At 36.4% G+C, this 20,563-nt stretch overlaps 1 protein-coding gene across 2 annotated transcripts; it reads left to right on the top strand.

Moving 5' to 3' along the window:
- Nucleotides 1-20,185, top strand: LOC126808542 (target of rapamycin complex 2 subunit MAPKAP1). 2 transcript variants are annotated; one of them, XR_008785894.1, is made up of 13 exons: nucleotides 1-60; nucleotides 1,563-1,646; nucleotides 2,559-2,796; nucleotides 4,683-4,777; nucleotides 5,383-5,496; nucleotides 7,145-7,305; nucleotides 8,644-8,813; nucleotides 10,162-10,335; nucleotides 11,024-11,241; nucleotides 12,301-12,435; nucleotides 15,760-15,891; nucleotides 16,453-19,084; nucleotides 19,130-20,185. XR_008785894.1 is itself a non-coding variant. In XM_050533378.2 (12 exons), exons 3-12 carry the CDS (start codon nucleotides 2,579-2,581, stop codon nucleotides 16,656-16,658), a joined length of 1,623 nt encoding a protein of 540 aa, XP_050389335.1. In that variant the 5' UTR covers nucleotides 1-60; nucleotides 1,563-1,646; nucleotides 2,559-2,578; the 3' UTR covers nucleotides 16,659-20,185. The 2 variants fall into 2 exon arrangements, 1 of the variants encoding a protein (XP_050389335.1); XM_050533378.2 differs by having other exon boundaries at nucleotides 16,453-20,185.
- Nucleotides 20,186-20,563: the final 378 nt, after the last annotated feature.

Below are 20,563 nucleotides of genomic sequence, written 5' to 3'. Positions count from 1 at the left end.
CTGAAAATGGAAACACCACATTCGAGACTTGAACTAATTCAATTTTTATTTATATTTAAGGTGAGACATTGACCTTGAAACCACAATTAACACCTGAAAAAACAAAATTTGTCTATGAAATGGGTTAAATTATTTTAAATCAGATAAGAGCGAAGCAGCTAAGAGTTGGTAAACGTAACAAATAAGGCAAAAAAGTTCTGGGAGAGAGAGGACTCGCAAACAAGGAGACTGTTAGTGGCTGACAGTCAGTCTGTTGTCACAAAATCTGTGTATACCACCCAACTATTTCTTTCCGGCAAATAAAAGGGAGGTACTATGCTTCCCCACACTTTACTGCTACCTTACTTGACCCCAAATGTCGATTGTGTGTACATTTGTAAATCACATTTTTCAACAAGACTAAAAGAGGGGTGGTACTGGTTACATTGACATATACTATACCATACCTCTTGTATCAGTGGATTCTCTGCATAAGAATAGTTCATTTAATAAATAAATCAAATGAAAGCATTAGATATATGAATCTCTTTTCTTGATAATTCATTGGTCATTAAATTAGAATCATTGACTTCATATTTTTGGCTTGATATTTGAGTTATTTTCCAGTGCACCCATTTATAACATTTGGATTTCGACTTAACTTAGTATTCTTAAAGATGCAGATCGCCATAAGATTTAATTAAAGATGCATTATGCAAGAGCTAAATCTGCCTATTGCAGGTCTTTCTTTAGGCCTGAAATGTTATCTGAAGTTATTAATTAGGCATTAATTAACTTATCCAGACCATATTAAACTCTCGATGCCATCATTAGACTGTGATTTGAAGTGGATTTGAATACATTTTGTGATGGATAATTTTACGTAAAAATGGATAATCGAGACTTTGTATATTATTGTGCCAACATAATGATGATCTAGGCTAGCCTAAAATTGATTCGCTATTGTCTTGGTTCAGAGTGAAGCAGTCTGACCGAAATTTTCAGCATATTCCCTTTACATTATCTATTTTCAAACTATTAGTATTATATAGGGAACTATCAGCTCTTTATCTAATCTTACCTAATGCTACTTTAAGAAAACAAAGTTCAAAGTTCAACGTTCATATAGATTAAAAAGGGGACCATTAAAAGATGTTCTGTTTCTGTCGTCCGCAGAAGATGTTGGATGTTGATAGATTTTCAATTTGTCGTATCTCGGTAAATGCTAAATGGAATGAACCGTTTTTGGACTGTTTTAGAGTTCAACTTTCACAATATTGTAGTTTACGAGGGGTTAAAAATGAATTGCGACTTTCAGGTCACATTTTCAAATTTATAACTTGAAAACATTACCTTTTATGTGTTATGAAAGTGTTTATTAAATAACAGAGAAGTAGTTATATCTACATCTACATGTATTCCATGTGTTATTAAATAATAGAGAAGTGGTTATATACATATCCATAATACTTTGTGTATATATTTAAGTGTACTTCTGGATGTTATTTTAAGAATTAAGTTTTAAGCCTTTACTACGATAAAGGCCTATACATATATCCTTAATTTTTCCCTCTTACTTGCAGCAATTTTATTTATGATGTCTACTGAAGAAAGACAATTACCTGGGTGACAAAACCAATTAACAAACATAATATCTTCAATCTCAGGTGAATATAAAGTGGAATTGTCTGTTATAACTTCAAATGCACATTCAAAAATATCTTGCATTTTTGCATGGATGGCTGAATGGTTAGCACATGTGCGCTGTATCATAAGGCCTGTCATTGATTCAACTGGCGGGGTTTCGAATCCCAGGTTGTACATGACAAGGAGTAGGGTCGCCTGCCCAACCTCGTGGGTTTTCTCCGGGTACTCTGGTTTCCTCCCACTGCTAAAGACCCCTACGCACACGCAAATTACTGAAATAAAATTAAACTATATGTTAGTCCCGAAATGACCTAGTTTGTGTTGAGTGGACCCCATTTCTCTCTCTCTCTCTCTATGTGAAACCCAGTCACTGGATTGGGTGATCAAACTAAGTCATTTTGGGACTAACATATGGTACATCTTTATTTCAATAGGGGTGTTTAGCTGTGGGAGGAACCCGGAGAAAACCCACTAGGTTAGGCAGACGACTTTACTGCTGGTCATGTACAAGCGTAGAATACACTACAACTTGGTTATCATTTAGTTGTGTTGTTTTAACAGGATTTTCTGTATTTAATGTTTAGTTTCAAACGATTGTTGGAAAACTGTTTAAATCTGTTGAGAATCATAGAAAACTATTGGATGTCTTTAGTCAGGTAGTTTAAAGAGTCTGTCTAGATTAGATAATGAGTGTTAGGTTTATAACTTTTTAGTTTCTCAAAAGGTGTTGAGTAATTAACAGACGAATTAATTATTCAACACCTTTTGAGAAACTAAACATTAAATACAGAAACTAAATGATACCTGAGTTGTAGTGATAGTCACCAAGCCTCTTGCTCCCGGGCAAGAAATTATCATCTAAATTCTAATAGTTAAATTAGAAAGATCACTTTCCCCAAGTGTTTAGTTTATTCAACATATTTATATTTCAGGTTAAAATAAATCAATCACCATGGCGATGATGGATAATAAAGATTTTTTGATCGCTCACTTGCGTAATTCGTTTATTACAAGTGATGATACAGGGATGTGCGAACTAATCTTGGAAGGGGACGAAGCGGAGCATACCGAGGGAGAAGAAGAATTTCGAAGAAAGAAAAGTGAAATAGGAATAAAAACTAAAGATGAACCTCCTGGTGGATCAGTCATGTCATCTAGTAGTACAGATGGGTAAATACATTGTTATGGTGATATTATTGTTATAATACATCGTTATGGTGATATTGTTATAATACATCGCTATGGTGATATTATTGTTATATTACATCGTTATGGTGATATTATTGTTATAATACAGGGCTATGGTGATATTATTGTTATAATTCATCGCTATGATGATATTATTGTTATAATTCATCACTATGGTGATATTATTGTTATAATTCATCACTATGGTGATATTATTGTTATATTACATCGTTCTGGAGGCTTGGATAACCGAATAGTCAGCACTTGTGCGCTGTATCATATGGTCTGTCATTGAGTAAACTGGCGTGTTTTCGATTCCCAGGTAGTAGGTGACAAGGAGTAGGGTCGCCTGTCGAACCTCGTGAGTTTTTTTCTGGGTCCTCCGGTTTCCTCCTACTTCCAAAGACCGCTATGCGCAAGCGAATTATTGAAATAAAATTGAGCCATATGTTAGTCCCGAAATGACCTAGTTTGTGTCGAGTGGACGTTAAACCCCATTTCTCTCTCTCTCTTACATCATTATGGTGATGTTTTTGTTATGGTGATACGTTGTTATGGTGATACGTTGTTATGGTGATACGTTGTTATATTATATGGCTATGGTAATACCATTCATTATATTTCATCATTATGGTGATGTTTTTGTTATGGTGATACGTTGTTATATTATATGGCTATGGTAATACCATTCATTATATTTCATCATTATGGTGATGTTTTTGTTATGGTGATACGTTGTTATATTATATGGCTATGGTAATACCATTCATTATATTTCATCGTTATGGTGATATATTTGGAATTTTATCGTCATATAAAAATTTGTAGGCCGTTGAGGAACAAGCTTGCCAAGAGTCATGTACTTGAATTGACAGAGCCTTAGACTTTTTACGAAGAGTGTCACCCCAAACACTTAGATTTGTAGTCTCTGGTCAATAAATACAAATCATCTCCGTCGATCCTAACCAATGGTCAAATACCAAGTCAAGCAAATGAATTCGGTAAATTTGAGTAATAAAAACATGCGCACTCGTCATCTGAGAAAACCCCACAAGTGGTACCAAGTGTTCATCAAAGAGTAAGCAGACCCTGCCATGCACATGCTACCTACCACAGAAATGATAAAACCAATAAAATGAGGCTGGACCAAACAGATCTGTAATGATAGCAGACACATAGATACACACATTTTATCGTGCACCCAGTAGACCCATGAATCCCGTCTTCATTCGCCCAGTAGACTCATGAATCCCGGTCTTCATTCGCCCAGTAGACTCATGAATCCCGTCTTCATTCGCCCAGGTGGCGCTAAAACTAGGATGTTAAACCCCATTTCTTTTATCGTGAATTCGAAATAAGAATAGAATGTAAACCCCATTTCGTGTCGTTTTAGTTTATCGTGAGTTTGAAAGATATTGGAATCAAAATAAGAGTAGGAGGATGTTGATAAATTCTATTTCATTTTGTTTAAATGACTTAAATATCTGATAACAGGTGATTGAAAGTTAAATATTTGAATGATATACAGTGGATGCTTACAACTAGCCCTCCCCCCCCTTCCCCGCCACGGATCCATTCACTTGACTTGATAAATAGCACAGTGGACATTTACGGCTAGTCCCTGGATTCATTCACTTGAGCTTATTATTTTGTTGTTTATTGTTTGAAATGTGTGTTTCGTCCACAGGTTTGTCTTGTTTATATTGTGTGTGTTGTCCACGGGTTTGTCTTGTGTATATTGTGTGTGTTGTTCATGGTTTTGTCTTGGGTATATTGTGTGTGTTGTCCACGGGTTTGTGTATTTTGTGTATATTGTATGTGTATGGTGCTGTCTCCCAGCAATGACTACTAATATTGTATATTTCCAGGAGTTTGTTTGAATCCAGTTTATGTAACAGTGGTCCGGATTTATCTGACTCTGAATTAAATCATTCCTTTGACATATATCTGGACATGGACTACGGTGAGTTCTACTTTTATTTTATTGAAGGTTTTATACGGAAGAATTTATAATAGTAATGTAGCTAAAATAGACAACACAATTGATATGTAAAACAATCACTGATTGTATACATATAGCACGACGCTTCAACAAGTATTCTCTTATCATTATCAATATAGGGAGAAGTTTCGTCCAGTGTAGTCCCGAAATGACCTAGTTTGTGTCGAGTGGACGTTATCCCCCCATTACTCTCTCTCTCTCTCTCAACCAGTGTTCTCTTATAACATTTATAACAATAAGAAATCATGTGTTGAAAACATCATGCTACATTAATGATTGTTTTCCATATAAATTGTGTTGTGTTTTTATTGTGTTCAATCGGTAAATGTCACTCAAGGCTTTTTAACATGTAGCCCACATGTATCTATAAACAGTTAGACTCCACTCCGCCCACTAAGGAACAAACTCAAACACATATTTATAGATGTATGAAAGGCCTCTTTTCCCTATTTTGTTTAAGAAATTTAAATTCAATGGTTCATTAGGATCGGCTTAAGAATTATAATAATATAAAGATCAGTCACCATGGATACCGGTTGTAATTGTTGATTGTTTATTATCTGTAGGTGCTCACAGAAGAAGATCTAACACGGCTCAACGTTTAGATAGACTGAGAAAAGATAAACGAAATCAACCAAAAGCTAAAACCTTTACCTGGAAGAATGGAGCTATATATAAAGGTATTATAAAAACATTGATAATTATTTTACCTGGACATTATTTTACCTGGACAAGCATGGAACATTATTGTAAACGAGGGCTGGCTGAAAAGTTCTAAGCCTATCCGTGAAAGATCTGTACAAAGTCGACAGTTTCCATTTTTTTTCTACATGGTCCTCTTCGAGGTGTACACACTTTTGCCAACGATGCTGCAAGGCCTGGATGCCGGCCAGGAAGAAGTTTTTTCGGTCACCTTAAAAGTCGTTCACAGCTGACATGACGTCATCATTATAAGGAAAATGATGACCGTCTTATTCATGACGGGGCCAAATTTGGTGAGTAAGGTGGATAGTCAATGAGTTTGAAGCCACAATCATGGATCACTGACATTGCAATCATTGATTTATGAACACGAGCATTGTATTGGTGAAGAGGGGTTTGGTGGCGGAATGGTTAACGAGTGCATGTTGTATCAGGTCTGCTATTGAGTCAAGTTGCGTGGTGTAAAGTCGCCTGTCCAACCTCATGGGTTTTCTCCAGGTCCTCCGGTTTCTTTCCAATGATAAGGATCCCTACGTGCATGCAAATTAATGAAATAAAATGGAACCATGTTAGTCTCGATATAACCTAGTTTGTGCTGTGTGGACCTTTAAACCCAATTTCTCTGTCTCTTTTGTCTTTGTAGAACAGGACGCGTTTAGTGAGCATTCACAACTGTCTCTGTAGGTCAGCATAATATCTTCCATTCATAGTCTGGCCTTTTTCAAGATAGTCAATAAGCAGAATACCCTTTGAATCCCAAAAGACTGAAGCCATCACCTTTCCAGCGGAAGGAACTGACTTGGCTAATGAATTCAGGTCTCATTCATGGTTACAAATCTGGCAAAAAAGTTATCAGGATCTGCATCCATCTTGCAGAAACTTTTGTCATTCCTAACTCGTTGGTGATAATGTGCTCAACCCTCTCCATCTTAGTCCTTTCAGTTGCAGGTACTTGCCCTATAGCCAGTTTGTATGTTTCCGTAGATTTCAGTGGGTAGGTTCACAAGAGACAATAATAACATTACAGTTGCAGTTCTATGATTCATTCAATGATTGGACTTGTTGGTGACAAGTGTTTGTCTCAACACAATTGGTCTATCCTTTTCAGGCTTAGAACTTTTCAGCCAGCCCTTGTATAATTATTATGCCTGTTATATTTGTTATATACAGATAGATGGGGTTTAAAGTCCACTCCAAACAAACTAGATCATTTTGAGACTAACATGTGGTGCAATTTTAATCAAATAATTCGCTTGTGCACAGGCATCTTTAGCAGTGGGAGGAAACCAGAGAAAACCCACAAGGTTGGACAGACAACCCTACTCCTTGTCACATACAAGCAGGGAATCGAAACCAAACCACTTGACTCATTGACAGACCTTATGATCTAAGTGCACACATTAAGACATTCGGCATCCCAACCACCTCATGTAAACACTAATTTGTTACTGAGTATTATTTATTTAGGAGGGTTGGATGGCCAACAGGGGCCATAATCAATGCTCATCTTCGGACTCCATCAAGATATTCACCTAATAAACACCTACACCAAATGGGGGGTTGAATGGTATTATTATTATTTATTTATTTATTTATTTATTTATTTATTATTTTTATTTATTACAGCTGATGAGAAAGGTCATCTATTTGAGAGAAAGGACGTAGCAAGCCAGAAACCAGTCGTAATAAACAATGGTAAAAAACCTTCTCGTTTATCCCAGATGATTGAAACTATTGGTGACAAGAGAGATAATCCTTTCATGGATTATGCACGATATGATGGAAAGGTGAGTTTATATTCACGTTTATATTTCTGAACAAAACAGACTAGGAACCATGGCGACTAGCGGCGACTAACGTTGGTATGAACCAAACAGACTAGGAAGCATGGTTACACATAATATACCTGTATCATACCTGTGTCAATGATCCCCCATTAACTAGACTTACATATTCCTTCTCAATCAAGGGATCGCAGGGCTAAGTGGGTAAGACACTGGCTCGCTAGCCTGGAGGTCGGGTTTTCGATCCCTGCATTGGCCGAGAAAGTGAATCCCGATTTTCTGGCGTGGTTTCCCCTTGTCAGTGATGCAGGACGAAGGGCCTGACAAGGACAGCTGTCTAGTCGTTCGCATGGGACAAAAAACCGAGGTCCCGTGTACACATAAGCGTGCACGTAAAAGATTCCTTGGCAGTTGGAATTCAATATAAGAGTAGGCCGTAGCGCCGCTGCCCGGGCAAAATTTCTCTCATAGCAAACTGTATGACGTATGCCCGTCTTCATTAGCCCAGATTAGGAGCAGAACAGTAGGACGTTAAACCCCATTTCATTTCATTTCCTTCTCAGTCAGAGGTTGGCCAAATGATTTAATATGTACGCATTAGATCATAAGGTCTGTCGTTGAGTCAAGTGGTTTTGACTCCCTACTTGTACGTGACAAGGAGAGTTGGGTTGTCTGTCCAACCTCGTGGGTTTTCCCCGGGTCCTACGACATCTCTCTTGTCAATTTTCTTTGATTTTCTCCTGCTAAAGACCCCTACATGCAAGTGAATTACTGAAATAAAGTTGAACCAAATAACTGTATGGAAATAAACTAGTTTGTGCCAAGTAGACATTAAACCTCATTTCTCTCATTCTTCGTCATTCCATTACTAAACTGAGGTGGGTGGTTGGATGGCTGAATGGTTAGCGTGTGCGCGCTGTATCATAAAGTCTGTCATTGAGTCAACTGGCGTGGTATCGATTCCCCAGTTGTACGTGACAAGGAATAGGGTCGTCTGCCCAACCTCGTGGGTTTCCTCCCACTGCTAAAGACCCCTAAGTGCAAGCGAATTATTGAAATAAAATTAAACCATATGTTAGTCCCGAAGTTAAGCCCCAAAATAAAAACATGGCAAGTCATAGATGGCATTCAACCATAGACACAGACTAGTCATAGACACATAGAATGACTCAAACTAAATAAAGAAAAACACAGCTATCAACTTACCAGTAGACATCAGTGAATACTCAATTGGGATCACATGGCTTTTCACATTTTCTTAGTGTGCCGTTCAAAATTGCGCGGCACACTGGTTGAGAATCACTGCCATAGGTATTTGATCTTGTACTTTGTTTTTTTCAGTCAAGTGCTGGGGTAGCTACCAAAAGAATAGATATTTATTTAACCATGCTACCACCGAAAGAACGTTCATACCCCATGCCAGTGGTTGTCATAGCAACAGCCAAGGTCTATGATTTGATTGGCTTAATTTGCTGGCAGTACACCAATGAAAACCGTTCACCAAAACTCAAGTAAGAATAACTTTCATTTCTAGTTGAATCGTATCAGAAATGAAAATGAAATGAGGTTTAACGTCCTACTGTTCTGCTCCGACTGGGCTAATGAAGACAGGCATACACCATACAGTGTGCTATGAGGGAAATTTGGTCCGGACAGCGGTACCACGGCATATTCTTATATCGAATTCCAACTGTCAAGGTATTTTTTACGTGCATGCCAATGTGTACACGGGGCCTCGGTTTTTCATCCATTCTGAATGACTAGACAGCTATCCTTGTCAGCGTCTTACCCACTTAGCCACTGTGACCGCCTATCAAAAATGATATATTTAAGTGATAGTTGAAATATGCCATATTAGAGATAGTTTAGGCAAAGAGAGAAAAAATAGAGAGGGAAAGGAACGGGTGAAATGAAATTGGTTTATATATTTTGTAGTTCGTTAACCAGGAGATCTGTGTTTTCATCCTGATGTTGGCCAGGTAGTTTTTATCATAATTTCACCATATCAGCAGTGTAGGATAGAGGACCTTGACCACACTGATCAGTGGTGTAGGATAGAGCACCTTGACCACACTGATCAGTGGTGTAGGATAGAGGACCTTGACCACACTGATCAGTGGTGTAGGATAGAGGACCTTGACCACACTGATCAGTGGTGTAGGATAGAGGACCTTGACCACACTGATCAGTGGTGTAGGATAGAGGACCTTGACCACACTGATCAGCAGTGCAAGAGCCTTGACAAGAAGAGAGAGAAAGAGAAATGGGGATTAACGTCACTCGAAACAAACTAGGTCATTTCGGGACTAACATATGGTTTAATTTTATTTACATAAATTGCGCGTAGGGGTCTTTAGCAGTGGGAGGAAACCGGAGGCCCCGGAGAAAACCCACGAGGTTGGACAGGCGACCCTACTCCTTGTCACGTACAACCGGGGATTCGAAACCACGCAAGTCGACTCAATGACAGACTTTATGATACAGCGCGCGCACACTAACCATTCAGCCAATCAACCCCCCCTAACAAGAAGAGACAATGTCTGGTAGTTAGGAAGTACCAAGTACACATGGACGTAATAGAACATCTGTACCAAATTGACTTCATAGCAGACTGTATGCCCGTCTTCATTAGTCCAGTTCCGTGCAGAATAGTAGGACGTTAAACCCCATTTCATTTCATTTCATTTTCATTTATACTAACCAGGTTAAAGAAGATTGGGGGGGGGGAGGGGGGGATATAGTGTTGGATAAAATCAAGTTCATATTGAATTTAAATACAAGATTTTCACATTCATGGTTTTAAAGTAATGCCTGATATTTTGACCAACATATTTAAATTTATTTGTTTTGTTTTTCCAGTCCCAAGTTTGAGATTTATTCTCTACATATAGCAGAAGATGATGGGGAGGTTGATTCTGATTTCCCGAGTCTGGATAATAGAGAACCAATGTCTAAGTTTGGTTTTAGTAAATTAGCATTGGTTGAGAGATCTCCCGCTAGTATTACACCACGATCTTTAGCTCTAGTTACAATGTACGTAAAAATAGTCCTTCTATATTTCACAGAATTTACGCTTTTTGTAATTCTGGAACAAAATCTAAACAACCATTTGAAGGAAGCAAAGGCCTAATTTTAAAATGTTAAAAAGTCCAAGGAAACTATTACATTCCAAGCGGGTGCTTTTTTATTGGAGATTGGTTTGTAATGAAAAAAATGTTGTATCTGAACATAAAAAAAACTTTAAACATACGTTATGCAAGAGCTAAATCGGCCTATTGCAGGTCTTTCTTTAGGCCTCAAATGTTATATAAACTATTAATTAGACATTTATTAACTTATCCAGACCATAATCAACTCTAGATGGCATCGGATACTCGAGATTTTAACTAGATTAAAACGGTTCGCCATTTATGAATTTAATTTAAAAATGGGAAAGCGAGGCTAAGTCTTGAATATACCAGTGCCTTGGTTACCACAATGCACACATCTTGTCAAAACTACAAACAGTGATAACTTGGCTCAGAATGAAGTAATTTGAATGAAATTTTCAATATTTTCATTTTACATTATCTATTTTTGAGCTATTATAGCAAGAATGGTCAGCTCTATCTAAATCTTGCATAATGTATGTTTAATAGTTTGTGCGTCAGCCGACACAAGTCTATCATTTTGGTCATAATTATTATGAATTTTCTTGTAAGGAAACATTTTCTTTTTTCAGACATATCCCAAATCGTGGTTTTAACAAGTTCCAGGTGGATGACGATAATCTGCCGCTTCGTGAGATGATGGAAAAAGTTTTACGCCGAAGAAAGATTAAATTACGACCTGGTTTAAAATACAACTTAGAAAAACTGAACGATCCGGGTATATCGGTGGATCTCGATGCTACGTTAATGTCTCTCGATACGCTAGAGTTTGTTCTCATCAGGGAAAACAGTAAGTAGATGTAGCTTTAACCCATTGAACATGTGTGGCTTGATTTCCATCCATTCCCACAAGCTTTAATCCTTTGAACATGAATAGCTTGATTGCTGTCCATTCCCACAAGCTTTAACCCTTTGAACACGGGTGGCTTGATTTCCGACCATTCCCACAAACTTTAACCCTTTGAACACGGGTGGCTTGATTTCTGTCCATTCCCACAAACATTAACCCTTTGAACATGAAGTAATGTCGCCTGCCAAACCTATTGGGTTTTCTCTGGGTCCTCCAGTTTCCTCCCATTGACCTCTACGCTCATGAAAATTGTTGAAATAAAGATGTGCCCTAGGTTGGATTTCCACACGTTTCTGCAAGTATAGTCCTAATCCATTCACTTCTCTCCAACAATCTATGTTTTTACGAAGTTTAAGTTTGTAAAAACTTCTCCAAGAGGGGGGTTGGATGGCCGAATGGTTAGCACATGCGTGCTGTATCATACGACCTGTCATTGAGTCAACTGACGTGGTTTTGAATCCCCGGTTGTACGTGACAAGGAGTAGGGTCGCCTGTCCAACCTCGTGGGTTTTCTCCAGGTCCTCCTGTTTCCTCCCACTGCCAAAGACCCCTACGCGCAAGCGAATTATTGAAATAAAATTAAACCATATGTTAGTCCCGAAATGACCTAGTTTGTGTTGAGTGGATGTTAAACTCCATTTCTCTCTCTCTCTCTCTCTCTCTCACTTCTCCAAGATCAATAAATAGAGTGGTCTAGCACACTTGCTTTAGATCATAAGGTCTGTCATTGAGTCAAGTAGCGTGGTTTTGATCCCAACCTTGTATGTAAGAAGGAATAGGGTCGCCTGTGAAGCCTAGTGGGTTTTTTCCCCCGGGTCATCCAGTTTCCTCCTGTTGCTAAAAACCCAAACTGAGAAGCAAGTCATTAAAATAGAATTGTACATTATATTAGTCCGAAAATGACATATTTATGTCTCGGAAGTCAAGAGATCGACAAGAAGAGTCAACTCCCTAAACTATTGCGTTGATTGATTGATTTATTGATTGATTGATTGACAGGTGCCCGAGACGATCAAGATAAATATAAAAACAACATATCATCAGATGTCGCGGAATCATTGACGAGTCATCAATATAAATCATACATGGTTAATCTAGTTCATAAAATACGAACTAATACAGAAGTTTTACTAGGTAAATATACTTCCTTTTATCGTTAATACACTTCCTTATATAGAACACAATAGTTAATATACTTCCTTATATAGAACACAATAGTTAATATACTTCCTTATATAGAACACAATAGTTAATATACTTCCTTATATAGAACACAATAGTTAACATACTTCCTTATATAGAACACAATAGTTAACATACATTCTTATATGATATATACATAGGATGCAATTCCTGTTTATTGCTGAATAAAAGATCCTTTGACAGTTGGAATTCGATATAAGAGTAGGCCATAAACAGGGCTGCCGACAACCAGTATCGCAGCGCAATTTGCGATACATATTTTGTCCATTGCTAATCAAAAATTAAAATCTAACGTTTTTGATTCGCAGTAACTGCGAATCATTAATATGCCTGTCATTTTGGATATTGACACAAAGATTTATCCACATTTCTCAACACTTTCAACGTGTATAAAATATCAAAAAAATGTTATAAACAAAACGGAATTCTCTGTGTGACATTTTCTTCTCGAACTACCCAGATTCAATTCATTATACTATATAATACAGGGACATAACTCTATGAATCGGGACGATTAAACCGGAAATAGGGAATCAAGTAGTACCACTCACGTTGCGAGACATGCCAATTTCGAGTAATTATATCAGTATTCAATTTGAAAAAAAATAAATTCAGTGTATCCCCCACGTATTGTAAATAAAATATAAAAAATAAATACGTGTAAACGTATTGTAAAATGAGAAATCAAAGTAAGAATTCCCGTAAACTATTATTGTTTATATCGCGTGCATCTAGTTAATCGAGATTATTCGTAAAATACCGCGTGCTTCCGATTGAACAAAAATAATAACACACGATAAAAAGCAGACGAAATTGTTTTTTAACGAAGAAAGAAGCCACTGCCAAGAATTTGCTTCAGACATAAGGCCTAACCAAAAGTCTACATTCATTCAGAAATGTTCACAGCTACCTGTAGAAGTTCTAAAATTCTAAAAAATCTTAAGAATGAAATCTAATCATTTGTTATCAATTAAAATTAAAATAATCTTGTTATTTAGGTGTTTTATGTTGAAACTGAAAAACTGCTAATCAATTTTTAAATTTGCTAATCAAATTTGGCAAAATTGGACTTTTTGATTAGCAGTGCTGCTAATCATCTGTGAAAAATTACCGACAGCCCTGGCCATAAAGCCGCTTTGTCCGGGCAAAATTCTCTCATAGCACACTGTATATGCCCGTCTTCATTAGCCCAGTTGGAGCAGAACGGTAGAACGTTAAACACTGTTTTATTTCATTTCTATTTGTTTGGTTTATTACCGTACTGAGTGATGTTTCTACTAGGATTCTCTAGTCTAGATCAAGTCTAAACGTCGCTCAGTAATAAACAGTAGTTGTTGACCTGTATATTTAATAATAATTCTAGATACTAACCTCTAGATTAGGGTAGTCATTGTGATCTCTATATTCAATTACTAAAAGTTATTGAGAAACAAGATATTTTAATAGTTACTAGCAGGATACCCAGCTTTGCTCGGGGGTCATAACTTCGAAACCGGAAGTGGTAGACTAACGCCACCTGGCCTATGTTACTCCCCGGTCCGGGCTACCCCTATACCCAAAATTTCAGACTCGGGGCAGACCTAGTGTAGCTGCCAACCCCGAACAGACAGACAGACAGACAAACAGACAGACAAACGACAGTCACAAATATTAGTATAGAAGATAGTGGTCTTGTAGTGTAAATACTCTCTCTATGGAATTCAAACGGGGAGAATCTGTCGTTGATAGTTTGATTTCTTAATTAATAATAATGATAATAATAATAATAATAATAATAATAATGATTGTCTTATATAGGGCTACATTATGTCCAATGGTTATTTCTAGATGCTGTTTAGCTACATTGTATATTATATAGAAAGTATCTATAGAGTATATTTATAATCACACTACTAGTACAACTTATTAAATAGATTAGTTTTTAAAACAGATTTAAATTCCTACATTAAACAATCAATTTAATTACATTTTAGCCTTAAGGAAATTTTTGTCAGATAATGGTGCTATGGTCGACTTTTATCAATATCAAATTCAAAAGGGTTCTTTTACGAACTTGCCAATGTGTACAAAGGAGCTCAGATTTTCTTCCCCTATAAAAAATATCTTAAAATTTATTTAATTTCACCTGTTTAATGAACATAGTTTTATTTACCGGGTAAAATCTGAAATGCATGTAGTTAATTCTGCCTCTCTAATGTAACAATATTGATACACTGGGCAAACCTCAGCAGATACAAGTGCCCTACATCTAGCCTCGGCTGTATGACAAAGTCCGCCATTGGAACTACTTTCAAGTTCCCGGATTACCAACGGCGTTGCCCATGACGACGCCTTTGAAGAATGTTTTCATACAAATATTTCAAATTCTAAAGCTGTTTTTCTTTCAAGTTTATCCGATTTTTTTCAAACAAGGACCACTTTGCACTAAAAATTCTACCCACGCTTTAAACAAAGCAATTCTAATATGTAAACCGGTGCCGCATCGCAATTGCAAAGACGTAGGTACATATCACTTACCGCCATAAGCCGAGGCTAGATGTAGAGTAATGGAATCTGCCGAGGTTTGCCGAGTGAATATTGATAGAAACCACTGATGGAAGCTAGGTCGTTATTGGTTGAAAAAAACAGAATCGACCAATGATAAAGTAATAGTAACCTGCTATGTTAGTATTAGAGGAAGTATTAATACCAATCTGATTAAAATACTGGGCAATTCGATTGGCTGACCATTAAAATCAATTTGCATATACCCAATTTGCATATTGGTCAGCCAATCGAATTGCAGTATTTCTTAAAATTTCGATTGTATCTTAGTTTAAGTTTTCGTGAATAAGGGCCCAGATCTATGTTTCGTTTCGTTTTTTTATACTTTTGATGGCCTACACTATATGAAGATCTGACCAGTTGTAGTGGAAAGTCGTGTTAGGGGTCATACGAGTGGCTTATGAAACTATGACGTCAGGCACTGTTCCATGCAACTCACACCAAAGACTTGCCATAACAGACCATTACATTGGCTAATTCCTCACATCAACTAGAACACCTGTTATATAACAACTCTTCCAGATCCTACTGTAGTAAAGACAAGTTAAACGATATTTTGGACTATAAAAAACAAAACGAAATAGGATCTGTGTTTTAATTAGATTGTATGAATACTAACCAGGATGTGACTTGTAAGGAGAATGTTTTTAATGATAATACAGGTGAGTTTTTCCCATACCTGTATATTATTTACCTGTTATTTATCACCAGGTGTAAGTGGTGAGAAAGTGGAGATTGATCCTATTAGTAGTAAGGGGTCAACTAGATTATTTCGTCAACGAGCTTTCACATTCGATGCTGATCAAATTGCAGATTGTCATTTACTGGAACAAAAATCAAACGGTGAGTTTAAAAATATAAAAAATTTATGTTTATATCACATAAAACTCAGTTCCTTTTGATATTGATGCATGTTGGACCGTAACATCCTGGATTATGACCCCTTATTGTTCAAAAAATTGCCTTTTTAGCCTGTTCTCTGTCTCAAATGTAAGTCTGCTAATGAAATGAGTATAACATTATAAATGACAGTTAGACATAAATTTCTAAACTAATCTAAATATGATATAGTGAATCAGGCCCATTTTTCTAGAATAAATCAACGCACCCATCGAAAATCGAAGTTCATCAGTCCACATGCAATTATCCAAAAAGCCTTTAGACTTTTCTCGAAGAACAACAAGGCCTTATTGAAGAGAATTACAATAATCCACGCCAGAGACAAACTCGACGATCACCGGCTAACAAGATGTGTGGCAAGAGAATATATCACACGCCGAATGTGGTGAACGATTTGATAGCACCACTTAGCCCAGTCGATGTAGAAAACGGAGACGTTAAACCTTATTTTGTTTCATCTTCTGTGCCATTTTATATTTAATTAGGTTTATATTTTACTTTCAGGTAAATCGGTGTTACGCCTAACTTACATGTTAGATGCCGATTTCAAACATCATGACTTCGAAGCTGAACACAGCGTATCGGCAGAAATCGTACAAAAAATCAATCATATATTAGAACTTCGTCTCAGTTCTGCGCGAAAAGACTTTGTCACTCATCAAGAGAAACGATTATCAATGAGACGTAAGGATTCGTTTAGACACAGCTAGCATTACGAGTTTTCTCATCAAACAATTGTTTTTAAATGTGAATAGATATGTTGTGAAGGTGGTAAATGGAAGTCAAAATCCAGTTTCTTTCAATTTTTATAACTCGACTTTCTTTTTGTTTGAATGATCGATTGATAGGTCGATTGATTGGTCGATCGATTGATAGGGTTGGTGTCACATGGACATTAACTAAAAATTGTTTTTAGTTAGAGATAAGCCAATAATTGATAACGACATCGTTATCTGCTCAACTGAGTATTTACTATTTATACTGTAGCCATTTTAAAAAGGCAAAATGACTGACTGTTTTATATTGATAGTCAATAATTAATGACTGACTGTAGTCAAGTGGCAGACAATATTAAATGAATGACTGTGGTCAAGTGACTGTCATTATTAAATTGGTCAAGCAAGTGACTGTCAATATTAAATGACTGACTGTAGTCAAGTGACTGTCAATATTAAATGACTGACTGTAGTCAAGTGACTGTCAACTATGGTTAAGTGACTGTCAATATTAAACCACAGATTAAACACTCTAAACAATTATTTTCTCTACAATCAAGGTGTGTCTATCTTTTAATTTTTGTTTTGAGTAATAAAAGAAATGATGTCACTACAGAGTATATACAGAGTATATATTGTGAAATATTTTGCATAATGTTTAACTATGCCTGAATAATCTATGAATGATGCATCAATATATTTGTCTGATATGTGAATATTGGTTTTATCTAAGGACATATAATTTAAGTTAGAAAGGTTACATCTGTAAAACAAATCAACACATCAGATTTAAATAAATCAGCACTCGAAAACGTCTACGCAAATTAAAGAGCAATCATAGAAATCAACACTTTAAGTTTAAACGTCTGCGCAAATTAAACAGAGACATCCACGCAAATTAAAGAGGTGATAAAATTTTAGGAAACAATGATGTTGCTAAAGAATAACAAGAATATTTCACTGTTACCTTGGTATCATTTCATTTTGTGTATTTAGCCCCAAGTTCCTTCACATTCATTCAATATCTAATCTTTCTTATTAAATAAATGCGAAAAAAATTAGGGCTAAATATGCAAGATGAATGGGAATAAAGCGTATTTCTCAAGGAATCTAATTTGATAATAACAGATTCGAACAGATTCGGAATTTAATCTGTAAACAAATAATCAGAAATGGTAACGGTTACCAAGGGTTACCAGATATTTGGTTTGTTGTTTTATATAATTAGTTAATTATGATATGTGTACAGTTGATGTTCTGTTGAATTTAGAGGGAGTTGGGTGACCGAATGATTAACGCTTGAGGGCTGTCAGTGAGTTAATGTGGCGTGGTTTTGATTCCCCGCTTGTACGTGACGAGGAGTAGGGTCACCTGTCCAACCTCACAGGTTTTCTCCAGCTCCTCAATTTTCCTCCCATTGCTAAAGACCCCCAAGCGCAAGAGAATAATTGAATTAAAATTGAACATTATATTAGTCCCGAAATGACCTAGTTTGTGTCGATTGTTATTAACTCCCCCACCCTCTCTCTCTCTCTCTCTGTTGAATTTAGTGAATTAGATATGCAATAGCGTTAAATAAAACATCAGTGTAACAAGCCGGATACTGGCTCATGTTTAAATCTGTACAACAGTTTAGGCAATAAACCAATCAAATTTATCTCATATAGCTTAATGGAGCTAAATTGCTAATATTTGGGACCTAGAAATTGACACAAATGGGTCGCAACGCATATAATAATGTAATCTGATTGTATATAAACTGATTTACATTCAGTTGTTTCCGTTTTGACTCTAATTTCAAATCAGTTAGGTCCAGCAAAATACGGCATGAGTCTCGAATAGAAATTTCTAGCGTCTGGTTATTCCAGTCAATTGCGCATGCTCTCCAGATAAGTTATGGCATCGCCGTATGACATGACTCATGAATTGTGGAATATGTCTAGCCTTGCTCTTTCTGGTCACTTGTTACAAATGACAATGAAACGCACTATGGTACACGATATTTATTTTGTCTTAATTATTGGATATCAGAATCCTACTTTTACCCGGTAAGATAAAAACATCAATGTTGATTTGAATTGACAAATAATTCGTGTTTTCAACTTGTAAGACTTTGGATGATATTGAGTTAGAGACTTAGCTACTTTAAGTAAATAATAGTATTAAATTAAATAAGACTAGATTATTATAAGTAAATGATAGGCCAGGTAAATGATAGGTCAGGTAAATGATAGGTCAGGTTCAGGTAAATGATAGGTCAGGTAATTGATACGTCAGGTAAATATCTATCCGGTAAATGATAGGTCAGGTAAATGACAGGTCAGGTAAATAATAGGTCAGGTAAATGATAAGTTAAGTAAATAATAGGTCAGGTAAATAATAGGTCAGGTAAATGATAGGTCAGGTAAATAATAGGTCAGGTAAATAATAGGTCAGGTAAATAGGTCAGGTAAATAATAGGTCAGGTAAATAGGTCAGGTAAATAATAGGTCAGGTAAATGATAGGTCAGGTAAATAAGTTAACTAATTGATAAGTGAAGTAAATGATAAGTTAGGTCAGGTAAACGATAAGTTAACTAAATGATAGTTTAAGTAAGGATATATATAGTAAGGATAGGATGGGTAAGGATATGTTTAGTAAATGATAGTTTAAATACAGATATTCTTAGTAAGGATAGGTTGGGTAAGTATAGAATGGACAAAGATAGGTTCAGCAAATGATAGATTGAGTAAGGATAGGTTGGGTAAGGATTTAAGTAAGGACAGATTAATATGGATAGGCCCAGTTAGAATAGATTCATAATCAGACAATTGTACAACCAATAAATGTCCGACAACTGCCATGGCAACAAGTTAAATGGCTGATGTGCCATGGCAAGAGGTTAAATGTTTTCCAAGCTCATGACATAACTGTGGGAGATCGATGAAGAGAATATTTGATTATATTGCTTCGCTTCCAGCCGAAATCAAACTTCCAATAAATTACTTTAAATAGTCATTTGTTAAAGTTATAAAAGAATTAGTTTCATGACATAATTAATTGTTGTGTTGAAGAAGTCCTGTAAGAGGGAGCCACTGTAGAACGTATCAAATACGACTCAGGGCTAAATCTATTTGTTAAGGCCAGTCCAATTTTTGTCACAGTCGCTGAGATGTAAATAAGGTTAGGGCACGTGATTGTTGGCGAGATTGTAGGTTAGGTTTAAGAATTTGGGGGAGAGGTTAAGTCTCCACATAAGCACTGACCTAGGATGATGAATTTCCTAGCATAGAGGCTAGGTCCAGGGTTAGGGTTAGGATTAGCACTAGCCCTGTTTGCAGCTCGTGACCCCTGACGAAACAATTGAGCTGGCCTTATCATTTAGGACTAACCTACGACCCAGGTTCTAATTTCATCATGGGTGAAGAAATATAATATATATATACATATATTTTTATTATTTCTATGATATATTTGTTATGGTATATTTTGTTATTGTAAAATAATGTTTTATTATAAAAAATAAACAAATTATTATAAACATGTTGATGTATCAGTGTTTTTTTTGTAGAGGGTATGGATGTTAGCGCTTAGGGCACTGCCAGGACATTCTCCCTAGCAGAGTTATCTACCGAAATGAAATGGTAATGAGATGGGGTTTAACCCGTTAAGCGTGACGTTTTTAAAATATTAACTACCCCCTATTGTGTAATTAATTTGACGAAGTGACAAAGAACTACATGTATGTACTATGTTCTAAGAATATACCTCCAAGGCATTATATTATGCCCTACACACAGTGAGTGGCAGTTGTCAAGGACGTTATATAACGACCTACGCACTTAACGGGTTAACGTCCAACTGTTCTGCTACAACTGAGCTAATGAAGACGTGTATACGCCATACAGTGTGCCATGAG

Source organism: Patella vulgata, chromosome 1, assembly GCF_932274485.2.
Source record: "Patella vulgata chromosome 1, xgPatVulg1.2, whole genome shotgun sequence".
Lineage (NCBI taxonomy): Eukaryota > Metazoa > Mollusca > Gastropoda > Patellidae > Patella > Patella vulgata.
Note: the sequence above shows the minus strand (reverse complement) of the source record. Positions and strands in the feature narration are given on the sequence as shown.

Excerpts from the sequence above, each read along its gene's own strand:
- LOC126808542 (XM_050533378.2), top strand. The coding sequence starts at position 2,579 with ATGGCGATGATGGATAATAAAGATTTTTTGATCGCTCACTTGCGTAAT. Across the intron at positions 2,797-4,682 it reads TCATCTAGTAGTACAGATGG|GAGTTTGTTTGAATCCAGTT; the intron begins GTAAATACATTG and ends GTATATTTCCAG. Across the intron at positions 12,436-15,759 it reads TAATACAGAAGTTTTACTAG|GTGTAAGTGGTGAGAAAGTG; the intron begins GTAAATATACTT and ends ATTTATCACCAG.